The sequence below is a fragment of the Somniosus microcephalus genome, chromosome 7, assembly GCF_052327205.1.
Source record: "Somniosus microcephalus isolate GS21.2 chromosome 7, FLI_Smic_1.0, whole genome shotgun sequence".
Lineage (NCBI taxonomy): Eukaryota > Metazoa > Chordata > Chondrichthyes > Squaliformes > Somniosidae > Somniosus > Somniosus microcephalus.
Window position 1 is genome coordinate 10,160,182 of NC_140993.1, and position 24,716 is coordinate 10,184,897.

At 47.6% G+C, this 24,716-nt stretch overlaps 1 protein-coding gene across 1 annotated transcript in view; it reads left to right on the forward strand.

Moving 5' to 3' along the window:
* The window catches only part of lama3 (laminin, alpha 3), a 340,063-nt gene that overhangs the window by 52,751 nt on the left and 262,596 nt on the right, over positions 1–24,716 (forward strand). Inside the window, exons 7-8 of the mRNA XM_085993930.1 lie at positions 10,907–11,022; positions 24,333–24,451. Of these exons, the coding sequence (XP_085850056.1) occupies positions 10,907–11,022; positions 24,333–24,451 (235 nt within the window). The remainder of the gene's footprint in view (positions 1–10,906; positions 11,023–24,332; positions 24,452–24,716) is intronic.

Below are 24,716 nucleotides of genomic sequence, written 5' to 3' on the forward strand. Positions count from 1 at the left end.
AAGGGGATGCATCGCACGCCAGTCTGATTGGTAGTGATGGGTTGTAATGAGCCAAAACTTTCTCGGATGTGATTAAGTCTTTACATTTATGGAAGGCACGTTTACAGTCTTCGTTCCATTTCCAAATCACTCCTGTGTGTAGAAGATCATTAAGAGGGTGTAGAATAGTTGATAAGTTTGGTAAAAATTTATGATAGTAATTTATTAATCCCAGGAATGACCTCAATTGTGAAACATTTTCAGGTGCTGGGGCTTTTATAACTGCTTCAATTTTTTCAGGTGACTTATGCAACCCTTCCTTATTAATTATGTGGCCACAATATGATATCTGATTTTGGAAAAATTCGCACTTGGGGCGATTTGCTCGTAGGCCCCGTTCTTTCAGCCTAGTGAGCACCTGCTCCAAATTGGCAAGGTGCTCGTTGTCGTTTTCTCCTGTTATAAGGATGTCGTCTAGGTAACACTGAGTCCCCGGAATCCCTTGCAGGACTTGCTCCATAGCTCTTTGCCAGATAGCTGGAGCTGATGCTACTCCAAAAACCAGTCGATTGTACTGGTACAGGCCTTTGTGTGTGTTTATTGTGAGATACTTTTTAGAGGTCTCCTCAACCTCCATCTGTAGATATGCCTGGGCCAAGTCAATTTTTGTGAAACGTTTTCCTCCGGATAGTGAGGCGAAAATATCTTCTATCCTCGGAAGAGGATACTGTACCGTGTGAAGGACCGGGTTTACAGTCACCTTAAAGTCCCCACAGATGCGAATTTTTCTCTGTTCCTCAGAGTTATTTTTCAATGCTTTTTTCATGACTGGAACGATGGGCGTTGCCCATTCGCTCCAATCTATTTTGGATAATACGCCTGCCTTTTCCAAATTCTCCAGCTCTGCCTCGACTGCCGGACGTATTGCGTATGGCACCGGTCTTGCCTTAAAAATTTTTGGAATTGCTGCATCTTCCACTTTTATTGAGGCGGTGATGCCTTTCAAGGTTCCTAGTTTCTCTTGAAACACTTCTTTGGCGTTGGCCAAGATGTCTTTTAATCGTTCAGGTATGATGTCATCCTTGTTTTTTTCCTTACTGGTCACCGTCAGTGCCTGAATGGAGTGCCAGTCTAAACGTATCTTCCTTATCCATTCACGTCCCAACAACGGTGGCCCACCATCTTGTAGAATGTATAAATACAACTTTTGTATTTCTTTGCCGTTGTATACCACAGGCACCTTTATTTTTCCTTTGGGGTATACTTTCTGCCCCGTATATGTTTTTAAGATAATGGATGTGTCTTTTAGAGGTATATGCGAAAATAGCCTCTCGTAATCTCGTCGATTTATTACGGTTAGAGCTGATCCTGTATCTAGCTCTATTTTAACTGGGGACCCTGCTATTATGAGGGTAACCCAAATGGTCTGGTAATCTTCATTGGCAATTACATTATGTAATTTGAGAGAGCTTAGTCTCTTGTTCCCGGAGTCGCTATCGCTCTTCTGGTCTTTGGAGCTACTGTCCGTCATCATTTGTACCTTTCTGTGCTTTTCCTTATTGACTCTTTTCCCGTTAGTGGATTTTTTATTTTCAGATCGGCATACACGTGGAATGTGTCCCATCTTTCCACATCGCCTGCATGCTTTTTCTTTGAACCAGCAATCCCTCTGGTCATGGTTGGCTCTGCCGCAGCGATAACATCTCTTGAAACCCAGTGTCATTTCATGGGTGCCGAAGTCCTGTGGCCTTCGTTGTATCTTTGCCGCTCCTATTGCACCGAAAGCCTTGTCCAGTGTTAAATCTTTTCCAGAAGATACCTTTTTTTGTGTTTCTACACTTAGGGGATCGCAGATGAATTTGTCTTGCAGAGAATCTGCCTCGAATTGGCAGTGTAGGGTATGAACAATCTCCTCAAAATTCTTGTCCATCGGTTCGGCTGGAGTGATTAAGTTGCGTAACAGCTTGTATGTTTCTGCGCCCATTAGATCCAGAAGCACTGAAGCTTTTTTTTCATCTTCTATTCCATTTGCGGTGCAAAACACCTCCACTCTTTCTACATATGTGGTCCAATTCTCTATCTTGTTATCAAAAACATCAATATTGCCAAAGTTAGGCTCTGTTTCGTTATCAAAAGCATCCATATTGCCAGACTTAGGTATTTCAAGAAAAAGATATAGCGCTTCCCGCGCTTTTTTTTTTCTCTGTAGCAACGATATGGCGCTTCCTGCGCTTTCCCGCCGCTGCTACCGATAACAACGCTGTTTTACTGTGGTTTCCGTTTATTCACTGTTGGAGACTCGTTCCCGACGGAGGTCTGAACGCTGACCTGCTTGCCGCGCCGGCCGTCTCCCGAGTGCACCCTCCCAGTCCGTTATTGCTTGCCTCCGATTTCGCTGCCTGTCTCAGCTGTAGAGCCCGACGCTGGAGCCCCAGCCTGACGCCCAGGAAGGATTAGCGCAGTACCTGCCACCAGCTTGGACAGCTGGTGAAACCACAGTTTCTATAACTTCCTTGAGTCTTCCGGACGCTGGAGGAATCGATGTCCTTGAGGTGCTGCCGAATTGCAGGTAAGTCCGTTTCAACTTCGTCGCCACTGTAGTGTCCGTGTGTAGATAAAGACACTGAAGACAGGACTTGGTTCATAGGTATTTACTAAGCAAGTCTGGGGGGGGTTCTAAAGGATATACACAATACACAGGCTTATATAGCCCAAGTGGCAATTACCGGCATTACGCACACCTGGGGCTCTTAAAGGCACATACACCACAATTGCTCTTAAAGGCACATACACCACACTCTTCTTCTTAGGCAGTCCCTCGGAACCGAGGATGACTTGCTTCCACATTAAAAATAAGTTCGCAGGTGACTGATTAGTCCAATGCAGGACCTACAGTCTCTGTTACAGGTGGGGCAGACGGTGGTTGAAGGGGCGGGTGGGTGGGGTGCTTGGGTTGACGTGCGCTCTTCCCGCTGTTTGCGCTTGGCTTCCGCTTGCTCCTGGTGAAGAGACTCGAGGTGTTCGACGCCTTCCTGGATGCTTCTCCTCCACTTTGTGCGGTCTTGGGCCAGGGATTCCCAGGTGTCGGTGGGGATGTTACACTTTTTCAAGGAGGCTTTGAGGGTGTCCTTGAAGCGTTTCCTCTGCCCACCTGGGGCTCTCTTGCCGTGCCGGAGCTCCGAGTAGAGCGCTTGTTTTGGGAGTCTCGTATCGGGCATGCGGACAATGTGACCCGTCCATCGGAGCTGATCGAGCGTGGTCAAAGCTATGTGGGTGATGGGAGAACGGGACTTGGTGTGAGTTAGGATACCAGGGAAGCAGGCACTGACATGGTAGAAATTCCACTTGCCAAAGATCTGACCTTGTAAGGGCCAGAAAGAAAACTAACCTTACAATTTCAAAATTAACCAGAGTATAATATAGCACTGTTCATTGATAGTACTGGCTTCACTCAGCTGTGCTTCTGTAGGGGCTGGGCTGGGAAACAGCAGTGAAATTTGTGGAATTGCACAAGCTTGCCTCAGCTGGGCAGACCACGTCATCGAGTGTTGAAGAGAGTGTGCCCGACATCTGGGACACTTATGAGGCCCAGTCGGACATACCTTACTGTGCAATGGGGAATTGTTGGAACATTTAATGGGCAAGTTCTACAAACAGCAATGAGATAATGACCCGATAATCGTGATGATGTGAGGGATAAATATTGACCCAGGGTGCTTGGGAGTTCCCACTAGAAACAGTGGTGGGCGCAGAATCCATAATGGCGATGCTGCAAGATTCTATGATTCTACAAAAGAGACATATTTCAAATCAAACATACATGCGGTGCCCTCCAAGGTCTAGACTTTTCCATTGACAAATGTTCAGTGTTACCTGGACTTGTTTGGTGATTGCTTGATTCAATTCTCCTCTCTGGGATGAGAGGGCTGTCCTGTGATGAGAGATTGAGTAGAATGGGCCTATACTCTCTGGAGTTTAGAAGAATGAGAGGTGATCTCATTGAAACATACAAGATTCTGAGGGGGATTGACAGGGTAGATGCTGAGAGGTTGTTTCCCCTGGCTGGAGTGTCTAGAACTAGGGGGCACAGTCTCAGGATAAGGGGTCGGACATTTAGGACTGAGATGAGAAGGAATCTCTTCACTCAGAGGGCTGTGAATCTTTGGAATTCTCTGCCTCAGAGGGCTGTGGATGCTGAGTCGTTGAGTATATTCAAGGCTGAGATAGAGAGAGTTTTGGGGAATCAAGGGATATGGGAATCGAGCGGGAAAGTGGAGTTGAGGTCGATGATCAGCGATGATCTTATTGAATGGCGGAGCAGGTTCGAGGGGCCGTATGGCCGACTCCTGCTCCTAATTCTTATGTTGTTATGTTCTCTCCGTAGTCTGTGTCCCCACATGAGCAGACTACATCAATCTAATCTCACTCAGACTGTTACTGCAGAAGTCCAGGACTGACCCTTCATGGACTTGATACTTTTTTTGTTTTCCCATTATTTCAGTCATAGTCTTATGAAAAGCTGGAACATTTTGGTGGCCTAGTCACCCTGTGAAAAGCATATCATCACACATCATTTTTATATCAGCTAATCAGCAAAATCCACCTGAAATTTATTGGCCTGTATTTTCCGATGCGATCTGGAAAAATCTGCGCCCTTACCTGAGGGACCCCGGGATGCACACACTTCCGCTCCTGGGCCTCACCAAACTTGAAGTGCGCAGGGCCCACGTATCCCAGGGGCGCAGGTAGTTCGCAGCATCCTTGGGATCACGTGGGCCATGGGGAGCCAATCACAGAAGGAAATCTCCCTTCATACATTTGACAGGAAGACCTGCCAAATATATGAATGGCGATCAATGAAAAAACATAGTAAAACTTTAAATACATTAAAAAAAAATCACATTTTTAAAATGACTTGAAATTACAATAAATTAAGGCCTAGAAATTTGGTTGGTAGCGCCAGTGATTAGCGCCTAAAGGCCTAGAAATTGGGTTGGTAGCGCCGGCGCTGAGCGCCTAAAGAGACCTAGAATTGGGGCGAAGCCCTATGATGGGGCGGACGCTATGAAGATAGCGCCGACTCAGAAATTGACTATACATTTAGCGCCTGCGCTAAGTGTTTGCGCGCGCCCGCGAGCGCAAGCAGTTCATGACGTCATTTCAGTGTGCAACGCCTTTTAGGAGCGCCTGAGCGCATATTGGGTGGCGCCCGGAGCCTTAGCGCCCAGCGCTATTAGTGACAGTTCGAGGGAGGGCTAACAGGCCCTTCTCGGAGTAGGGCGGCGCTATTTAAAGGGGACAGCTCTAGTGCAGAATCTTCTGCCACTTGGCCTGCTCATTGCGATCGCTGCTGGAGAGAGTTGGCGAGCTAATGTGGAGCGGAGTTCTGGGATTTGAGCTTCACAGTACTTGGGACCCTCAAGCGTCTCCGAAGCACTTGCAGCACTACACCTAAAAGCCTTTTGACCAACTGGCATCGGAATGGGAGCTTGGTCGGAGGGCGACGGCCTCATCGCCCAACACTGTGAAGGGGCAGAGAGACGGCGGGAGAGAGGGCAGGGATTGGCCAGAAGGAGGAGGGGCAATCGAGGTCGGCCAATCTGACGGGATGCTGCGAGGGTCTTTAGGCAGCAGGTGACAAGCCTTGACATTTCGGAGGAGCAGTGTTAGCGAAGGCTCCGAATCTGGAGGGACATTGTTACTGATCTGTGCCACCTGCTTGGTCAGGATCTGCATCCGCGTGAACGCTGCAGAACCTCTCTGTCCGTGATGGCTACACTGACTGATGGCCTCCATTTTTATGCCAACGGATCCTTTCAGTCAGCCATTGGGGACAATGCGACTGACGCTCAGGCTGCAGTCCGCTGTTGCATCCGGCAAGTGACAGATGCCCTTTATAGGCGAACGCGTCCATTCATTACCTTCCCTCGGACCCTGCACAAGCAGGCGGAGGAGGAGGAGTATGAGGAGGAGGAGGAGGAGGAGGAGGAAGAGCAGGCGGAGGAGGAGGAGGAGGAGGAGGAAGATGGAAGGGCTGCTGAAAGTGGAAGGTCCATACGTCAGAGGCTCCCCTGGACTCGTCTCGACACCCCTGTGGCGGAATGATGAGAGTCTTACCTCATGCGCACTTTGGATGTTTGAGGGCCTCTGCATGCCAGCATCACTGAAAGTAGTCACATGCACCAAGCAACATTGAAACTTCTGTTTATTGACACAAAAGTCTTTCATTACAGCTAAACAACGTAAAGTGAGCAGAAACCATAACTTCCAAAATAAATGTGACCTGTTCGGCCAAGCCGCAAAACTCAACAAAAATCTGCAACTATAACAGCAGCTGAGGGTGTCCTTGAATTTGGACAAACAAACGTCTCAGCACCTCCCTCTACAACTGGCCCCTTGAGGGAGAGTGACTTCTCTTTCGCGCCCGGCCCCTTCCCTCCCTGCTGCTCCTACGTAATTGCACCCCAGTGGCGGGCTCAAGGCTGGGGGACGCTTGCTGACTGTCTGGACGCGCAGAAGCCCCTGAAGCCATTAGCTCCGTGTGTCTGACCTGGGCCTGTTTGCTCATCTCTGCCAGGCGACGGACCTCATCTGCACTCTGTGCAGCAGTCATGACGACCTGCCTTGCCCTGCGGGGAGACGGTGGCCGAACTTGCCTATCCCCCCTGCGTTGCTCCATGCCGCTTGGTCCGGCAACTGGTTCATCCTCAGAGCCACCCCCCCTCCCCTCCAGGGGACTACTATCCCCAGTCTGCAGATGTCTCAGCTCCCCGGATTCTGCAACGGCTGGTCCGGATTCCTCCTGGTCCTCGCCTCCGGTGGCACTGGCACTGGCAGCTTCAGCGCGTTGAGCCCGAGTTGGTGCTGCTTCATCTGAAAGTGGGAGGTGGAAGAGTGGCTTTAACAGAAGGACAGGTTTACTGAAAGGCATGCCAGATTGCGGCAAGGCTCTGACATGGCTGCACACTGAGGATGCATGCTGGCGGAGGGACCAAGTGGAAGGCAACAGGTGGAAAAGGTGAGAGTCTTATCCTCACTGTCGGTAATGGGGTCGGCAGATGCAGTGGTGACTGGACCAGACAGACGTCCTCCAAGTATCTGGTGCACTCTCTCCTCCAGATCCGTTAGAGTGACCACTTGTGCAGGTCCGCCACCTTTTCGACGCTGCTCCTTTCTAATCTGCGCCATCTTGGACTGCAGGGGAAAGAAGGGGAGGTTCTGTTACATGAGGCCTTGAGACATCATCGCATGCCCCCCATTGTGCAAGAGCCCTTACATGAGGCCTTCAGACCTCCTCGCATCCCCCCATTGTGCAAGAGCCCTTACATGAGGCCTTCAGACCGCCTCGCATGCCCCCCATTGTGCAAGAGCCCTTACATGAGGCCTTGAGACCTCCTCGCATGCCCCCCATTGTGCAAGAGCCCTTACATGAGACCTTGAGACCTCCTCGCATCCCCCCATTGTGCAAGAGCCCTTACATGAGGCCTTGAGACCTCCTCGCATGCCCCCCATGGTGCAAGAGCCCTTACATGAGGCCTTGAGACATCTGTCCATGTGCGTGCCCAGAAAGGGCCATGGGTGCATACTGACAGATGGCCATTGGCGCATCATTGCAGCAGGGTGCCCGAAGTCAGCTGCAGATGGAGGGAAGCACAAGTTTGGTAAACCATCACTCACCCTAACGATCCATGTGAGGTCGTTGAATTTCTTCCTGCACTGAACAGGGGTCCTGGTCGCCATGCTGCTGGAGTTCACCCTCACAGCAACCTCCCTCCAAGATCGTCGGTAAGTCTTCTGATTTGGCCTCTTGCCATTATTCGGGTACAGGACCTCCCGACGGTGTTCAACTGCAGCCACCAAGTGGTCCAGAGCCTCAGTGCTGAAGCGCTCTGCTCTCTGCCTAACCTTCTCCATAATGATCAACCTTGTACCGCCAGACAAGGGCGAGCACCGAATCTGAGGCCTGCAGGGCGTTGGGTGTTGAAGCTCAGTCTGACTGACCCACCCCTTTAAGAGCCGGCCGGCGCCTGTAGGTCTCGTGCTTTCCCATAATTGAGTTCACCTGCGCTGCGCCCGTCCGCGTCGATATTGAGTAGCGCCTGACCTTTTGCGCCTTAAGAGCACCGTGCAACGGCTGATTTAGCGCCTCAATCCCCTTTGGGGGCGATGCAGCCCAATATCGCGCCAGGCGCCGATAAGTCTCGTCTGGCTATAAACTTTGTGCATCGCCAGTTCTAACGCCTCAAGCAGGGCTATACCCAATTTCTAGGCCTAGAGCCCAAGAATTGGGGCGTTACCCAATTTTCGGGCGGGCGCAGTGAATATAGCGCCACCTCCCATATTGAGTATCCTTTTAGCGCCGGTGCTAACTCTTTGTCATTTCAGAGTGCAACGCCTTTTTGGCGCCCCGGACCGGATATTCGGTAGCGCCCGCAACCTTTCCGCCTGGCGCTATTAGTGACAGTTGGATGGAGCGTTCCCAGGCCCTTCTCGGACTCGGGGGGCACTATTTAAAGGGGACAGCACTAGTATAAAAGCTGCAGCCATTTGGGCTGGCCATTCTGATCGTTGCTGGAGAGAGTTGCTGACCTTTTGTTGGACAGTACTTTTCTCATTGAGCCTTTGGAGGCACTGGCACTGGCAGCTTGAGGGCCCGGCTCCCGAGCTGGTGATGCAGCATCTGAAAGCAGGGAGGTGGAAAAGTGGCTTTAGCAAAAGGACAGCTTGGCAACAAGGGATGCCAGATTGCGGCAAGGCTATGACATGGGTCCACAGTGAGAAAGCATGCTGGCAGGGGGAACAAGTGGAAGGAGACAGTTGTAAAAGGTGAGAACCTTACCATCGCTGTCGACAATGGGGTCGGCAGATGCAGTGGTTACAGGACCACTCAGACGTCCTCCAAGAATCTGGTGGACTCTCTCCTCGAGATCCATGAGAGTGACCACTTGTGGAGGTCCTCCACCAGTGCGAAGCTGGTCTTTGCCAATCCTCGCCAGCTTGGACTGCAGGGAAAAGGAGGGGAAGTTATGTTACCTGATGCCCTGAGTGATCATCTCATGCCCCCCATGGTGCAAGAGCCCTTACATGACACCTTGAGCCAAATGTGCATGTGTGTGCCCAGAAAGGGCCATGGGTGCTTGCTGGCAGATGGCCAATGGGGCACAGGCCACCCTGTAGCCATAAAGTCAGGTGCAAATGAAGGGATGCAGAAGTTTGCAGAAACAACACCCACCCTCATGACCCGAGTGAGGTCGTTGAATTTCTTTCTGCATTGGACAGGGCTCCTGGTCACCATGCTGCTGGAGTTGACCCTCTGGCATACATCCCTCCAAGCTCGTCGGTAGTCCTTATGATTCGGCCTCCTGCCATTGTCTGGGTAGAGAACATCTCGCCGGCGCTCCACTGCGGCCACCAATTGCTCCAGAGCCTCATTGGTGAAGCGCTCTGCTCTCTGTCTCACCTTCTCCATCTGGTCCAAGTTTTTAGCGCCAGAGAAGGGTCTGCGCAGATTCTGAGGCCTGCAAGGCGCAGAGTGTGGATGCTGAAGCTGACTGACCCACCCCTTTAAGAGCTGGCTGGCGCCTGGAAGTCTCGTGGTCATCGGTAATTGAGAGCACCTGCGCTGCGCCCGTCCGCTCCGATATTGGGTTGCGCCGGAAGTTTAGCGCCTTAGGAGTCCCGTGTAATGCCTGAATTTGCGCCTCAATCACCTTTAGGGGTGATGCAACCCAATATCGCGCCAGGTGGCGATAAGTTGCGTCTGGCTATAAACTTTGCGCTGCGCCAATTCTAACGCCCCAAACGGGGCAATACCCAATTTCTAGGCCTAAGTATTTTAAACAAAAATTTAATGTTTTGAAAAAAATAATTAAAGTTTTTTACGGGGCTAACAGTAAACTTACCTTTTTTAAAAGTATTTTTAAATGATAAATTAGTGAATTTTTCAATGTTTATCCTGGTAAAAGCAGGCCTTACGCAGGCGCGAGAATTGTAAGTGTTTTCTGCGGGCGGAGGGTCTCCAAAAAGCGGAACTATCCGCCCGTAGAGACCCTTCTCCAGGGCAGCCGGAGGATCTGTCAAGAACATTCTTGACAGATCGGAACTGCCAGTTTTCAGTGCATGCGCTGTGCATGCCTGAAAGTGGCATTTTCGATGTCCCTATGGATGGGTACACAACGCATACCCACCCGTAGGGATCGGAATATCTGGGCCATTACAAGTAGATTTCTTCCAAAAGTATGTTACTCCGATGTCTAAAGTACACTGATCAAAGAATCAGATTAACGCTGAATCATTTTCTGGCAGTGTTCATCGAATCATACAACACAGAACACGGAAGGAGAACATCGTGCCTGTGCCGGCTCTTTGAAAGAGCTCTCCAATTAGTCTCACTCCCCTGCTCTTTCTCCATAGCCCTAAATCATTTTCCATTTCAAGTATTTATCCAATTCACTTTTGAAAGTTACTACTGAATCTGCTTCCACCGCCCTTTCAGGCAGCGCATTCCAGATCACAACAACTCGCTGCGTAAGGAACATTCTCCTCATCTCGCCTCTGGTTCTTTTGCCAATTTCGTAAAATCTGTGTCCTCTGGTTACCGACTCTCCTGCCAGTGGAAACAGTTTCTCCTTATTTACGCTTATCTAAGTCCTTCATGATTTTGAACACAAATTTATATATCATTGTGATTACCCATAATGTTTATTATCCTTATAAATGGCACTGTCTTTAGTCTCGTCATCTCCCCCTCTGGTTCTTTTTCCAGTTACCTTAAACCATTATCTTTATAATTATGAAACTATGTAAAGGATGTTTATTTATAGTTTCTGTGTAAGGTATCACTTGTCGAAATTTGTCGGCTCCAATTCAAAACATTGACGTCAGTTGCCTCTGATTGCGTGTTACTGACACAAGTTGTGATGTTCAGGTTGCAGTGCGAGTGTCGGCATAACACCTGTGGAATATTGTGTGATCGGTGTTGTCCCGGATACAGTCAGAAACTATGGCAACCAGCTACAACTTCAACTGCCAATGAGTGTGAATGTGAGTATTACCATTCATACTTCTATTATCTAAGCACAGGTTAAGAGTCATTGCTGCCCTCGGGGAGCAGTTTTTAGTAACAGGCATGAAGCAACCTGCCTGGTTTTCTTTATTCATTCCTGGGATGTGGGCGCCGCTGGTAAGGCCGGCATTTATTGCCCCATCCCTAATGGTGGTGGTGAGCCGCCTTCTTGAACCGCTGCAGTCCGTGTGGCAAAGGTACTCCCGCAGCAATATTCCTGTTAAGTTGCGCGGTGGCGCAGCGGTCTGGCGGCCCCAACTTTGTGCGGTTTTTCCACTCAATTCGCGGAAATCTGAATGGGCCGCGCAGCCCATTAAAGGGGCCGTGCACCCAAAAGAAAATGAGAGGGAACATTGTCGCACAGCGCTGTTAGGGAGGGAGTTTCAGGATTTTGACCCAGAGATGGTGAAAGAACAGTCGATATATGTCCAGTTCGGGATGGTGTGAGACTTGGAGGGGAACTTGGAGGTGGTGGTGTTCCCATGCGCCTGCTGCCCTTGTCCTTCTAGGATGCGGGTTTGGGAGGTGCTGCCGAAGAAGTCTTGGCGAGTTGCTGCAGTGCATCTTGTAGATGGTACACATTGCAGCACATTAGGTGTAGAAACATAGAAACATAGAAGATAGGAGCAGGAGTAGGCCATTCGGCCCCTCGAGCCTGCCCCGCCATTCAATGCGATCATGGCTGATCATCCAAATTCAGTACCCTGTCCCTGCTTTCTCCCCATATCCTTTGATCCCTTTAGCCTTAAGAAATATATCCTTCTTGATAGAAACATAGAAGTCTGGGATAGGTTGCGTATTATATGGTTTCCGTGCTAGTTTTCATTTTACGCATATATTGGGGGAAGACACAGTCAGTGACGCAATAATATAATTTCTGTGTAAACTTGTAAGTTAGTAACTAAGTTAGATCAATAAATAAATCAATTCATTCCAACAAAAATACTCTTTCATTGAAAAATAATCTTTATGAACTAATTGCAAAGCAGTTGAGAAGTTAAAAGATGCATTTTTCTGCCCTTGCTCCCCGACGCTCGACCCGCAACCCCCGAGCCCCTACTCTGTCAATGTTCATGTCCAGGACCAGAATTACCAGGAAAAAATGTGCAGGATTATGGGGAAAGAGCAGGGGGAGTGGGACTAATTGGAGCGCTCTTTCAAAGAGCCGGCACAGGCACGATTGCATTCGGCCTTCTTCAGTGCTGTATCATTCCTGTCCCAAACAGGAAAGTCAGGAACATTAGCATGGAGATTGGCAGCGAGAGGGTTCCGATTGGAGTTCAACATCTGGGAGAGGTAATAGGGATTTAAATGGTTCCAAAAAATGATACTCCAGCTAAACATTGGGAAGACCGAAGCCATTGTTTTCAGTTCCGGCCACAAACTCCGTTCCCTAGCCATCAACTCCATCCCTCTCCCTAACATCTGTCTGAGGCTGAACCACACTGTTTGCAATCTTAGTGTCATGTTTGATCCTGAAATGAGCTTCCGACAACATATCCACGCCATAACTAAGAACGCCCATTTACACCTCCGTAACATCGCCCGTCTCCGCCCTTGCCTCAGCTCATCCGCTGCTGAAACCCTCATCCATGCCCCTGTTACCTCTAGACTTGACTATTCCAACACATTCCTGGCTGGCCTCCCACGTCTACCCTACATAAACTGGAGGTCATCCAAAATTAAGCTGCCCGTGTCCTAACTCGCACCAAGTCTCGTTCAAACATCACCCCTGTGCTCGCTGACCTACATTGGCTCCCGCTTAAGCAACGCTTCGATTTTATAATTCTCATCCTTGTTTTCAAATCCCTCCATGGCCTCTTCCCCTTCCTATCTCTGTAATCTCCTCCAGCCCCACAACCCCCTCCGAGATCTCGGCGCTCCTCTAATTCTGACCTCTTGAGCATCCCTGATTTTAATCGCTCCACCATTGGCGGCCGTGCCTTCAGCTGCCTAGGCCCTAAGCTCTGGAATTCCTTCCCTAAACCGCTCCGCCTCTCTACCTCTCTCTCCTCCTTTAAGACGCTCCTTAAAGCCTACCTCTTTGACCAAGCTTTATGGTCACCAGCCCTAATTTCTTTTCATGTGGCTCGGCATCAAATTTTGTTTCATAACACTCCTGTGCAGCGCCTTGGGACGTTTTACTACATTAAAGGCACTATATAAATACAAGTTGTTGTTCTTCTTCTTCCACCTTCTCCTGGGATCCCCACAGACAAGATTAAACCCACTGGGAGCCTCCACGATTGACAATGGAAGATTTTCTAGGGTTAAAGAAAGACAGACCTGCATTTATATAGAGCCTTTCACAACCTCAGGACATCCCAAAGTACGTTACAGACAATGAAATACTTTTGAAGTGTAGTCACTGTTGTAATGTAGAAAATGCGGCAGCCAATTTGCGTACAGCAAGCTCCTACAAACAGCAATGTGATAATGACCAGATAATCTGTTTTTAGGTGTTGGTTCCCTGATTAGACTGCCACTAGGGATGCATCTGGGATGCTCACCATAGCAGCAATGCCGGACAGGCCAGCAGAGGAATGGTGGACCAGAGGAGGGAGGTGCTGGGTCCCCCCACCCCCACGCTTCCTCTAACAGAAACCTGTAGGTGTCCCCATGGCCCCTTACAACGGCCCACTGACTATTGGGGTTTTGTTTCCAGCCTTTGCAGCATAGGTACGTCCCCAAAGGAAGGGTATTCACAGAATCACAGAAACCCCACAGTGCAGATAGAGGCCATTTCGGCCCATCGAGCCTGCACCGACACATATCCCACCCGATCCCCGTAACCCCTACACCAACACATATCCCACCCTATCCCTGTAACCCCACGTATTTAACTCTGGTTCTCTTGCCTACACTTTCAAGCGTAACATTGGTAGAAATCTAGGGCAAGTTTCCCCCTGGTTTCTCCACCAGCAAATGACATGTGGTCAAGGGAGACCTAAAAAGAAAGAGTAGGAACACAGGAACATGGGAACAGGAGGAGGCCATTCAGCCCCTTGAGCCTGTTCCACCATCCAATTAGATCACGGCTGATCTGTATATCAACTCCATTTACCCGTCTTGGTTCCATGTCCCTTAATAACCTTACCCAACAAAAACCTCTCAATCTCAGTTTTGAATTTTTCAATTGACCCCCCAGCCTCAGCAGCTTTTTGGGGGGAGAGAGTTCCAAATTTTCACTCCCCTTTGTGTGAAGAAGTGCTTCCTGACATCACCCTTAAATGACCTGGCTCTAATTTTAAGGTGACGCCCCCGTGTTCTGGACTCCCCCCCCCCCCCACCAGAGGAAATAGTTTCTCTCTATTTACCCTATCAACCCCTTTAATCATCTTAAACAGCTCAACTAGATCACCCCTTAATCTTCTACACTCGAGGGAATACAAGCCCAGTCTGTGCAACATATCCTCATAATTTAACCCTTTTAGCTCAACAAGTTGTGTTGTTGATTTTCACTATTGACGGGCCAATAGATATCGTGATTGGTTACGACGATATAACCTCCAGCATGGTTGTTTCTTTATTAGAAATATATTTAAGAGTTGCTGTTGGGCTGTAATTGCTAATCTCCCTTAAGCACTGTGCCCATTGTTTGCTCAGGGAATCGATTTCCCCACATAGCACTCTTTGTGCAGTGCAGTGCAGATTGAACAGTGATGTTTGCCGTTACATTCTGGCACGGAATACGCTGGGTGCCTGCCAACAGCTCCTAAAGAGAAATGTTTCCTCCTTTTTTACAGCTTCTTTTGTTACGTTCCATTCCTGCAATTCTTAAGATAGACTTGCCTTGACCAAGTGAAAAATAGAGGGTGAACCCGTGAACTCCAAACAACACGGGCTAACGAATTGACGTTGACATTATTTGTAACGTCCCTAACAACATAGGTTGTTTCCCACAAAAAAAGGCATGGGAACAGAAAAGAGATAAACGGCCCCTCTCATTCTCCAGTAACCTGGTTCACTTTTTGACAGTTCCTTTCCTGGGAATTGGAGTCCAGTTAATTTAATGCAAATTATCAGCTGCCGGATTTTGCCCCTTCATACCTAAAAACCTTTTCCACAAATCAACAATAACCTGCATTTGTATAGCGCCTTTAACGTAGTAAAACATCCCAAGGCGCTTCACAGGAGCGTTATCCGACACAATTTAACACCGAGCTATATAAGGAGATATTCGAACAGCTGACCAAAATCTTGGTCAAAGAGGTAGGTTTTAAGGTGCGTCTTAAAGGAGGAGAGAGAGGCGGAGAGGTTTAGGGAGGGAATTCCAGAGCCTAGGGCCCAGGCAGCTGAAGGCACAGCCGCCAATGGTGGAGCGATTAAAATCGGCCATGGGCAAGAGGCCAGAATTGGAGGAGGGCAGATATCTCGGAGGGCTGTAGGGCAGGAGGAGGTTACAGAGATAGGGAGGGGCGATGGATTTGAACACAAGGATGAGAATTTTATAAAAATTGGAGGCTGTGCCAGACCGGGAGCCAATGTATGGCAGCGAGCACAGGGGTGATGGGTGAACAGGACTTAGTGTGAGTTAGAGTACGGGCATCAAAGCTTTGGATGACCTCAAGTATATGTCTATTATCTGACAGTGGAAGATAGGTTAACATTTCAGATAGGGATCCTTTATAAGAAATCTGAGTTCTGATGAATGGTCACTCCCAAAATGTTAAATTATTTTTCTCTTTTAGATACTGGCCGTCCTGAGATGTATTTCTATCATTTTCTGTTTTTATTTTCAACGTCTAGCATTCAAGTTGTTAAAAAATATTTCTGCATTCATTATCATTGCATACAACACCAACACCTCATTGGTATTCTTTATAATTATATACTACTCTTCGGACGGGTGCCTCCGATTGGAAAACATTCTACGAACCTACCTGCTAGTCCCGTAGATCCCGAGGCTTGTGATCCTGGGCCTCTCCGGGTCCACGCGGGCAGAGGCCCAGGTACCCCAGGGGCGCACGCAGTTCGCAAGCGCCCCGGGATCACGTGGGCCAGGTGAACCAATCAAAGACGGGAATCCCCCTTCATAATTTTGACAGGTCTCTACGCACAGAACTGTCAAAAGTTCGGGGATCACGTTTAAAAACACACTAAAACATTAAATACATTTTTTTTAATTACACAATTAAAATTAATTAAAATTCCATTTAATTTAAAAAAAAATTAATTTTTAATTTTTTGACTTTTTCAAATGTTTTTACGGGGCTAAAAATAAACTTACCTTTTTGAAGAGTATTTTAAATTTATAAATGAGTTAGCAAATTTAATTTTTCTACTTTTCAACACTCTTAAGCTGGTAAAAGCAGGCCTCACGCTTCACGCCTGCTTTTACCAGGCGTAAGAATTCCACGGCCTTTCAGCGGGCGGGAAGTTGTGCAAAAAGCGGAACTCTCCGCCCGCAGAGGCCCTTCTCCCGGGGATGTGTGCGATCTGTTAGGAGAATTTTTGACAGATCGCAAGTGCCGGTTTTCAGTGCATGCGCTTCGCACGCCTAAACCCGGCACTTGCGCGGCCCCTACGGGCGCGAACACACCCGTGGGGGTCGCAAAATTAGGCCCATAGAATTACATCGAGTTTACAGCACAGAAACAGGCTGTTTGGCTCAACCAGTCCGTGCCGGTGTTTATGCCCCACACGAGGCTCCTCCACCCTACTCCCTCTCACCCCATCAGCATACCCTTCTATTCCTTTCTCCCTCGTGTACTTATCTAGCTTCCCCTTAAAGGCATCCATGCTATTCGCCTCAAACACTCAATGTGGTAGCAAGCAGTGTTCCCTTTAAGCGGCTCAGCCGCTCAGCGCTCCAGGAGTCCCGCGCAGCCGGTGAGCCGGCTTTTAAATTGAAAAACCCGCGCACGTGCGGACTTTTGAATGGGCCATACAGCCCGTTAAAGGGGCCGACCAAAAAATTACGGGGAACATAGATAGCAAGTTCCACATTCTCACTGGATGAAGAAATTTCTCCTGAATTCCTGTGGAATAGTTGAATAATTGTATGTGCTCAGTTTGATAGCTGCACAAGGACTGATCGTAATATTGCGAGACTCGACTGTTCCAATGCACTCCTGGCCGGCCTCCCACCTTCTACCCTCCGTAAACTTCAGCTCATCCAAAACTCAGCTGCCCGTGTCCTAACTCGCACCCAGTCCCGCTCACCCATCACCCCTGTGCTCGCTGACCTATATTGGCTCCCGGTCCAGCAACGCCTTGATTTTAAAATTCTCATCCTAGTGTTCAAATCCCTCCATGGTCTCGCCCCTCCCTATCTCTGTAACCTCCTCCAGCCCTACAACTCTCCGAGATCTCTGCGCTCAACCAATTGTGACCACTTGCACATCCACGATATTAATCGCTCCACCATTGGTGGCCGTGTCTTCAGCTGCCTGGGCCCCAAGCTCTGGAATTCCCTCCCTAAACCTCTCCGCCTCTCATAGAAGATAGGAGCAGGAGTAGGCCATTCGGCCCCTCTCTACCTCTCTCTCATCCTTTAAGACGCTCCTTAAAACCTACCTCTTTGACCAAGCTTTCGGTCACCAGTCCTAATATCTCCTTATGTGGCTCGGTGTCAAATTTTGTTTGATAATTGCTCCTGTGAAGCGCCTTGGGACATTTTACTACATTAAAGGCGCTATATAAATACAAGTTGTTGTTGTCAGCCAAAATAATGAGGTCAAGGCCATTTGAATATGTTGGGTGGGCTCCTGTCATGATTCCTGCACGTGTTGGGGAGCCCACTTCAGGAAATCCCTGTTGCAAAAGTGCTAAAAATAAGGTTGAAGATAAACTTATATGCATGTCCTGATTTGTAGTAGCAAGTGGTATTGCTGGATTTAGAACTCGGTTCTCTTAATGCAGGATAGCATCAAAAAATGAATTCAGTATTGCTTTCTGGATTTAATGCAGATGTTTACCACACTTCCAATGGGGTTTTGTATCACAAAGTATCCCACTGATGTACAACTAACTGACTGCTTACTGGATACGGGGTTTCTGGGGTCTTTCTGTTGCAAGTGTCAGCATGACAATTGCAAACGCACCAACCTCCAAGTTTTTTAAAATTCATTCACGGGATGGGGTGTCGCTGGTATTTATTGCCCACCGCTAATCATAGAATCATAGAAATTTACAGCAGAGAAGGAGGCCATTCGGCCCATCGTGTCTGTGCCGGCCGACAAAGAGCTCTCCAGCCTAATCCCACTTTCCAGCTCCTGGTCCGTAGCCCTGGAGGTTACGGCACTTCAAGTTCATTTCCAAGTACTTTTTAAATGTGATGAGGGTTTCTGCCTCTCCCACCCTTTCAGACAGTGAGTTCCAGACCCCCACCACCCTCTGGGTGAAAATATTCACATAAGAAGTAGGAGCAGGAGTAGGCCATATGGCCCCTCGGGCCTGCTCCGCCATTCAATAGGATCATGGCTGATCCGAACCTAGACTCACGTCCACTTCCCTGCCCGCTCCCCGTAACCCCTAATTCCCTTATCAGCTAGGAAACTGTCTATCTCCGTTTTAAATTTATTTAATGTCGCAGCTTCCACAGCTCTCTGAGGTAGCAAATTCCATAGATTTACTACCCTCTGAGTGAAGAAGTTTCTCCTCATCTCAGTTTTGAAAGGGCAGCCCCTTATTCTAAGATTATGCCCCCTAGTTCTAGTCTCACCCATCAGTGGAAACATCCTTCCCGCATCCACCCGATCAAGCCCCCTCACAATCTTATATGTTTCGATAAGATCGCCTCTCATTCTTCTGAATTCAAATGAGTAGAGGCCCAACCTACTCAACCTTTCCTCATAAGTCAACCCCCTCATCTCCGGAATCAACCGAGTGAACCTTCTCTGAACTGCCTCGAGAGCAAGTATATCTTTTCTTAAATATGGAAACCAAAACTGTATGCAGTATTCCAGGTGTGGCCTCACCAGTACCCTGTATAACTGAAGCAAGACTTCCCTGCTTTTATACTCCATCCCCCTTGCAATAAAAGCCAAGATTCCATTGGCCTTCCTGATCACCTGCTGTACCTGCATACCAACCTTCTGTGTTTCATGCACCAGGACCCCCAGATCCCTTTGTACTGTAGCACTTTGCAGTTTCTCTCCATTTAGATAATAACTTGCTCTTTGATTTTTTCTGCCAAAGTGCATAACCTCACACTTTCCAACATTATATTCCATCTGCCAAATTTCTGCCCACTCACTTAGCCTGTCTATGTCGTTTTGCAGGTTTTTTATGTCCTCCTCACTCACTGCTTTTCCTCCCATCTTTGCATCGTCGGCAAACTTGGATATGTTGCACTTGGTCCCCTCCTCCAAATCGTTAATATAGATTGTAAAGAGTTGGGGTCCCAGCACTGACCCCTGCGGAACACCACTAGTTACTGATTGCCAGTCTGAGAATGAACCATTTATCCCAACTCTCTGTTTTCTGTTAGATAATAAAGTTGATTATTATTATTATTATTATTAATCCCGTGATTTTTTATCTTGTGCAGTAATCTGTTGTGTGGCACCTTGTCAAATGCCTTTTGGAAGTCCAAATACACTACATCCACTGGTTCCCCTTTATCCACCCTGTTTGTTACGCCCTCAAAGAATTCGAGCAAATTTGTCAAACATGACTTCCCCTTCATAAAACCATGCTGACTCTGTCCGATTAAATTATGCTTATCCAAATGTCCTGTTACTGCTTCCTTAATAATGGACTCCAACATTTTACCAACCACAGATGTTAGGCTAACTGGTCTATAGTTTCCAGCCTTTTGTCTACCTCCCTTTTTAAATAAGGGCGTTACATTAGCAGTTTTCCAATCTGCTGGGACCTTTCCTGAATCCAGGGAGTTTGGGAAAATTACCACCAATGCATCCGCAATCCCTACCGCTACTTCTCTCAAGACCCTAGGATGTAAGCCATCAGGTCCAAGGGATTTATCCGCCTTAAGTCCCATTATCTTACCGAGTACCATCTCCTTAGTGATTTTAATCGTGCTTAGCTCCTCCCCCCCTATCGCCCCCTGTTTGTCCAGTGTTGGGATATTTTTAGTGTCCTCTACTGTAAAGACTGATACAAAATATTTGTTCAGCGTTTTTGCCATCTCCATGTTCCCCACTACTAATTTCCCGGTCTCGTCCTCTAAGGGACCAACATTCACTTTAGCCACCCTTTTTCTTTTTATATAACTGTAGAAACTCTTGCTATCTGTTTTTATATTTTTTGCTAGTTTACTTTCATAATCTATCTTCCCTTTCTTAATTAATCTTTTAGTTATTCTTTGCTGGCTTTTAAATGCTTCCCAATCTTCTATCCTCCCACTAGATTTGGCTACTTTATATGCCCTTGTTTTCAGTCGGATACTATCCTTTATTACTTTACTTAGCTACGGATGGCTGTCTTTTCTTTTACGCCCCTTTTTCCTCAGTGGAATATATTTTTCTTGAAAGTTGTGAAATATCTCCTTGAATGTACACCACTGCTCATGTACCGTCTTACACCTTAATCTATTTTCCCAGTCCACTTTAGTCAACTCTGCTCTCATACCTTCATAGTCTCCTTTATTTAAGCTTAGTACGCTGGTTTGAGATCCAACTCTCTCACCCACCAACTGAATTTGGAATTCAACCATGTTATGGTCACTCATTCCAAAGGGATCCTTTACTAGGACATTTTTTATTAATCCTGTCTCATTACACAGGACCAGATCTAAGATTGCCTGCCCCCTGTTTGGTTCAGTAACATACTGCTCAAGGAACCCGTCCCTAATGCACTCTATGAACTCTTCCTCAAGGCTGCCCTGCCCAATTTGATTTGCCCAGTCCATATGAAAGTCAAAATCTCCCATGATTATAGCTGTTCCCTTATTACAAGCCCCAACTATTTCCTGATTTATACTCCGACCAATAGAGTTGCAACTGTTAGGAGGCCTATAGACTACGCCCACTAGTGACTTTTTCCCCTTATTATTCCTTATCTCCACCCAAACTGTTTCACTATCCTGATCCTTTGACCCAATATCATTTCTCACTATTGCAGTGATTCCATCCTTTATTAACATAGCCACCCCACCTCCCTTTCCTTCCTGTCTGTCCTTCCTAATAGTCAAATACCCCTGGGTGTTTAGTTCCTAGTCATGGTCACCTTGCAGCCATGTTTCTGTAATGGCCACCAGATCATACCCATGTGTAGTTATTTGTACCGTCAACTCGTCTATTTTGTTACGAATGTTGCGTGCATTCAGATAAAGAACTTTTAAATATGTTTTGTGACAATTTATTCCTGCTTTTATCCCCTTTACTACTTTACCTTTATCTTTATATATTCTGTCCCTTTCTGACACGCTCTGGTTTTTAATTCCCCCGCTGCTACCTTGCTCTCTTGCCTTCTCCGCTGACATTTTTATTTTTCGCTCTCTTGAAACCTCCCCCCCACTAAATAGTTTAAAGCCCTCTCTACAGCCCTATTTATCCGATTCGCCAGGATTCTAGTCCCAGCACTGGCCAAGTGAAGTCCGTCCCAATGGAACAGCTCTCTCCTGTCCCAGTACTGGTGCCAGTGTCCCAAGAAGCAAAACCCATTTCTCCCACACCAGTCTTTGAGCCACGCATTTAACTCTCTGATTTTATTTACCCTAGCCAAATTTGCTCGTGGCTCAGGTAGTAATCCAGAGATTATTACCCTTGTGGTTCTGCTTTTTAATTTGGCCTCTAGCTGCTCATACTCCCTCAGCAGAACCTCTTTCCTTGTCCTATCTATGTTGTTGGTACCAACATGGACCACGACAACTGGATCCCCCCCTCCCACTCCAAGTTTCTCTCCAGCCCAGAGGAGATGTCCTTAACCCTGGCACCGGGCAGGCAACAGAACCTTCGGGACTCTCGCTCTCGGCTGCAAAGAACCCTATCTATCCCCCTAATGATACTATCCCCTACCACTACAACATTTCTTTTTACTCCCCCGACTTGAATGGCCCCTCGTTCCACGGTGCTGTGGCCAGGTTGCTCATCCTCCCTGCAGTCCCTGTTTCCGTCCTCACAGGGAGTAAGAGCCTCAAACCTGTTGGACAAGAGCAAGGGCTGCGGCTCCTCCAACACTACCTCCTGGATCCCTGTACCTGCCTCACTCATAGTCACACCCTCCTGTCCCTGACCACGGACTACATCTGAATTAGTTAATCTAATTGGTGTGACTACTTCCTGGAACACAGAGTCCAGGTAACTCTCCCCCTCCCTGATGTGTCGCAGTGTTTGAAGCTCGGACTCCAGCTCATCAACACGGAGCCAGAGTTCCTCGAGCAGCCAGCACTTACTGCAAATGTAATCACTGTGAACATCAATGGTGTCCACCAGCTCCCACATATTGCAGCAGTAACACATCACCTGCTCTCCCATTCTATGTAATTAATTACATTTTTATTATTATTTTTAAATACCCTCTGCCCCGATTCTAGATGATGAATATCACACCTCTATTTAATTGAACTTACCAACTTATAAAGGTTTAAAAGGGAAGGAAAAGTACGCACCAACCAGCCAATCACCTACCAGCTTGGCTGTGATGTCACTTTTGAATTCTGACCTCCCCTTGGAATGTTGCCTGTGGAGTCTGTTTAGGCTGACGCGCCTCGCTGCTCCGACTCGACTCGACACCCGCTGCTGTTCCCGACTGCCTCGACTGGGCCTCGCCTCTCTGCTCCGCCTCCGTGATGTCTGCCAATCCCAAACTCTCACGGCACTCTCAGCTACTCGCACTCCTCAACTCCCCTCTAATCCTTCCACCAATTACTTTAAATCTATGCCCTCTGGTTATTGACCCTTCTGCTAAGAGAAATAGGTCCTTCCTACCCACACTATCTAGGCCCCTCATAATTTTATACACCTCAATCAAGTCTCCTCTCAGCCTCCTCTGTTTCAAAGAAAACAACCCCAGCCTATCCAATCTTTCCTCATAGTTAAAATCTCCAGTAACATTCTCGTAAATCTCCTCTGTACCCTCTCTAGTGCTGATCCTCTATCTCAATACCATATTCCCGCTCTCTCCCCATACCCCTTGATGCCTTTTGTGTCTAGAAATCTATCTATCTCCTTCTTAAATATATTCAGTGACTTAAGAACATAAGAACATAAGAAGTAGGAGCAGGAGTAGGCCAATCGGCCCCTCGAGCCTGCTCCACCATTCAATAAGATCATGGCTGATCTGATCCTAACCGTCAATCTACTATCACAGAACTATCTCCTGAATCTAACAGAATTAGACACATGAAATAGGAGCAGGATCAGGCTACACGGCCCCTGGGCCCGCTCCGCTACCCACAGGGCCATGACCGATCCGAACCTAGACTCATGTCCAAATTCCTGCCCGCTCCCCGTAACCCTTAATTCCCTTTACTTCTAGGAAACTGTCTATTTCTGTTTTAAATTTATGTAATGATGTAGCTTCTACAGCTTTTTGGGGCAGCATACTCCATGGACCTACCACCCTCTGAGTGAAGTAGTTCCTCCTCATCTCAGTTTTGAAAGAGCAGCCCCTTATTCTAAGACTATGCCCCCTAGTTCTAGTTTCACCCATCATCGGGAACATCCTCCCCGCATCCACCCGATCCAACCCCTTCACAATCTTATATGTTTCAATAAGATCGCCTCTCATTCTTCTGAACTCCAATGAGTAGAGTCCCAATCTACTCAACCTCTCCTCATATGCCCATCCCCTCATCCCCGGGATTAACCAAGTGAACCTTCTTTGTACTGACGCGAGAGCAAGTATGTCTTTTCTTAAGTATGGACACCAAAACTGTACGCAGTATTCCAGGTGCGGTCTCACCAATACCTTGTACAACTGAAGCAATACCTCCCTATTTTTATATTCTATCCCCCTAGCAATGAAAGCCAACATTCCATTGGCCTTCTTAATCACTTGCTGCACCTGCATACTAACCTTTTGAGTTTCGTGCACCAGGACCCCCAGATCCCTTTGTACTTCAGTACTTTCCAGTTTCTTGCCATTAAGATAATAACTTGCTCTACGATTTTTCTGGTAGAGAATTCCACAGGTTCACCACCTCTGAGTGAAGAAATTTCTCCTCATCTCAGTCCTAAATGTCCTACCCCGTATCCTGAGACTGTGACCCCTCGTTCTAGACCCCCCAGCCTGGGGAAACATCCTCCCTGCATCCAGTCTGTCTAGCCCTGTCAGCACTTTATACGTTTCAATGAGATCCACATGCTGTTGTGGTTTATTTTTGGGATAGATTGATAAGATGGGCGATGAGATAACAATTTCTCACATCGTTTTACAGCTTGTAACTGCCACGGACATGCCAAGGATTGTTATTACGATGCTGATGTCAGCCGGCGCAGAATGAGCGTGAACACCCACGGGCGGTATGAAGGTGGAGGTGTTTGCCTGAACTGCCAGGTATGAGGCAAGCCGTTCAAGTCAGGACGGATACTTTCATTCATTGATAGCCGAAGGCATCATTTCTGAGAAGCGTTCGGCATGCATCCCTGTTCCCCTTTCCATCGCAGATATTTCCAGCGATTTTTGTAAAAACTGGTTGCCTCGGTTTGTCTTAAAGATAGAATAAAAATTTACAAACTCCACCGACTTCGGTATTAGTTTGATTTGCCAAAAAAAAAGGCCATAAAACATTTTTTTAAGCCTGAATGAATACTAAGCTTTG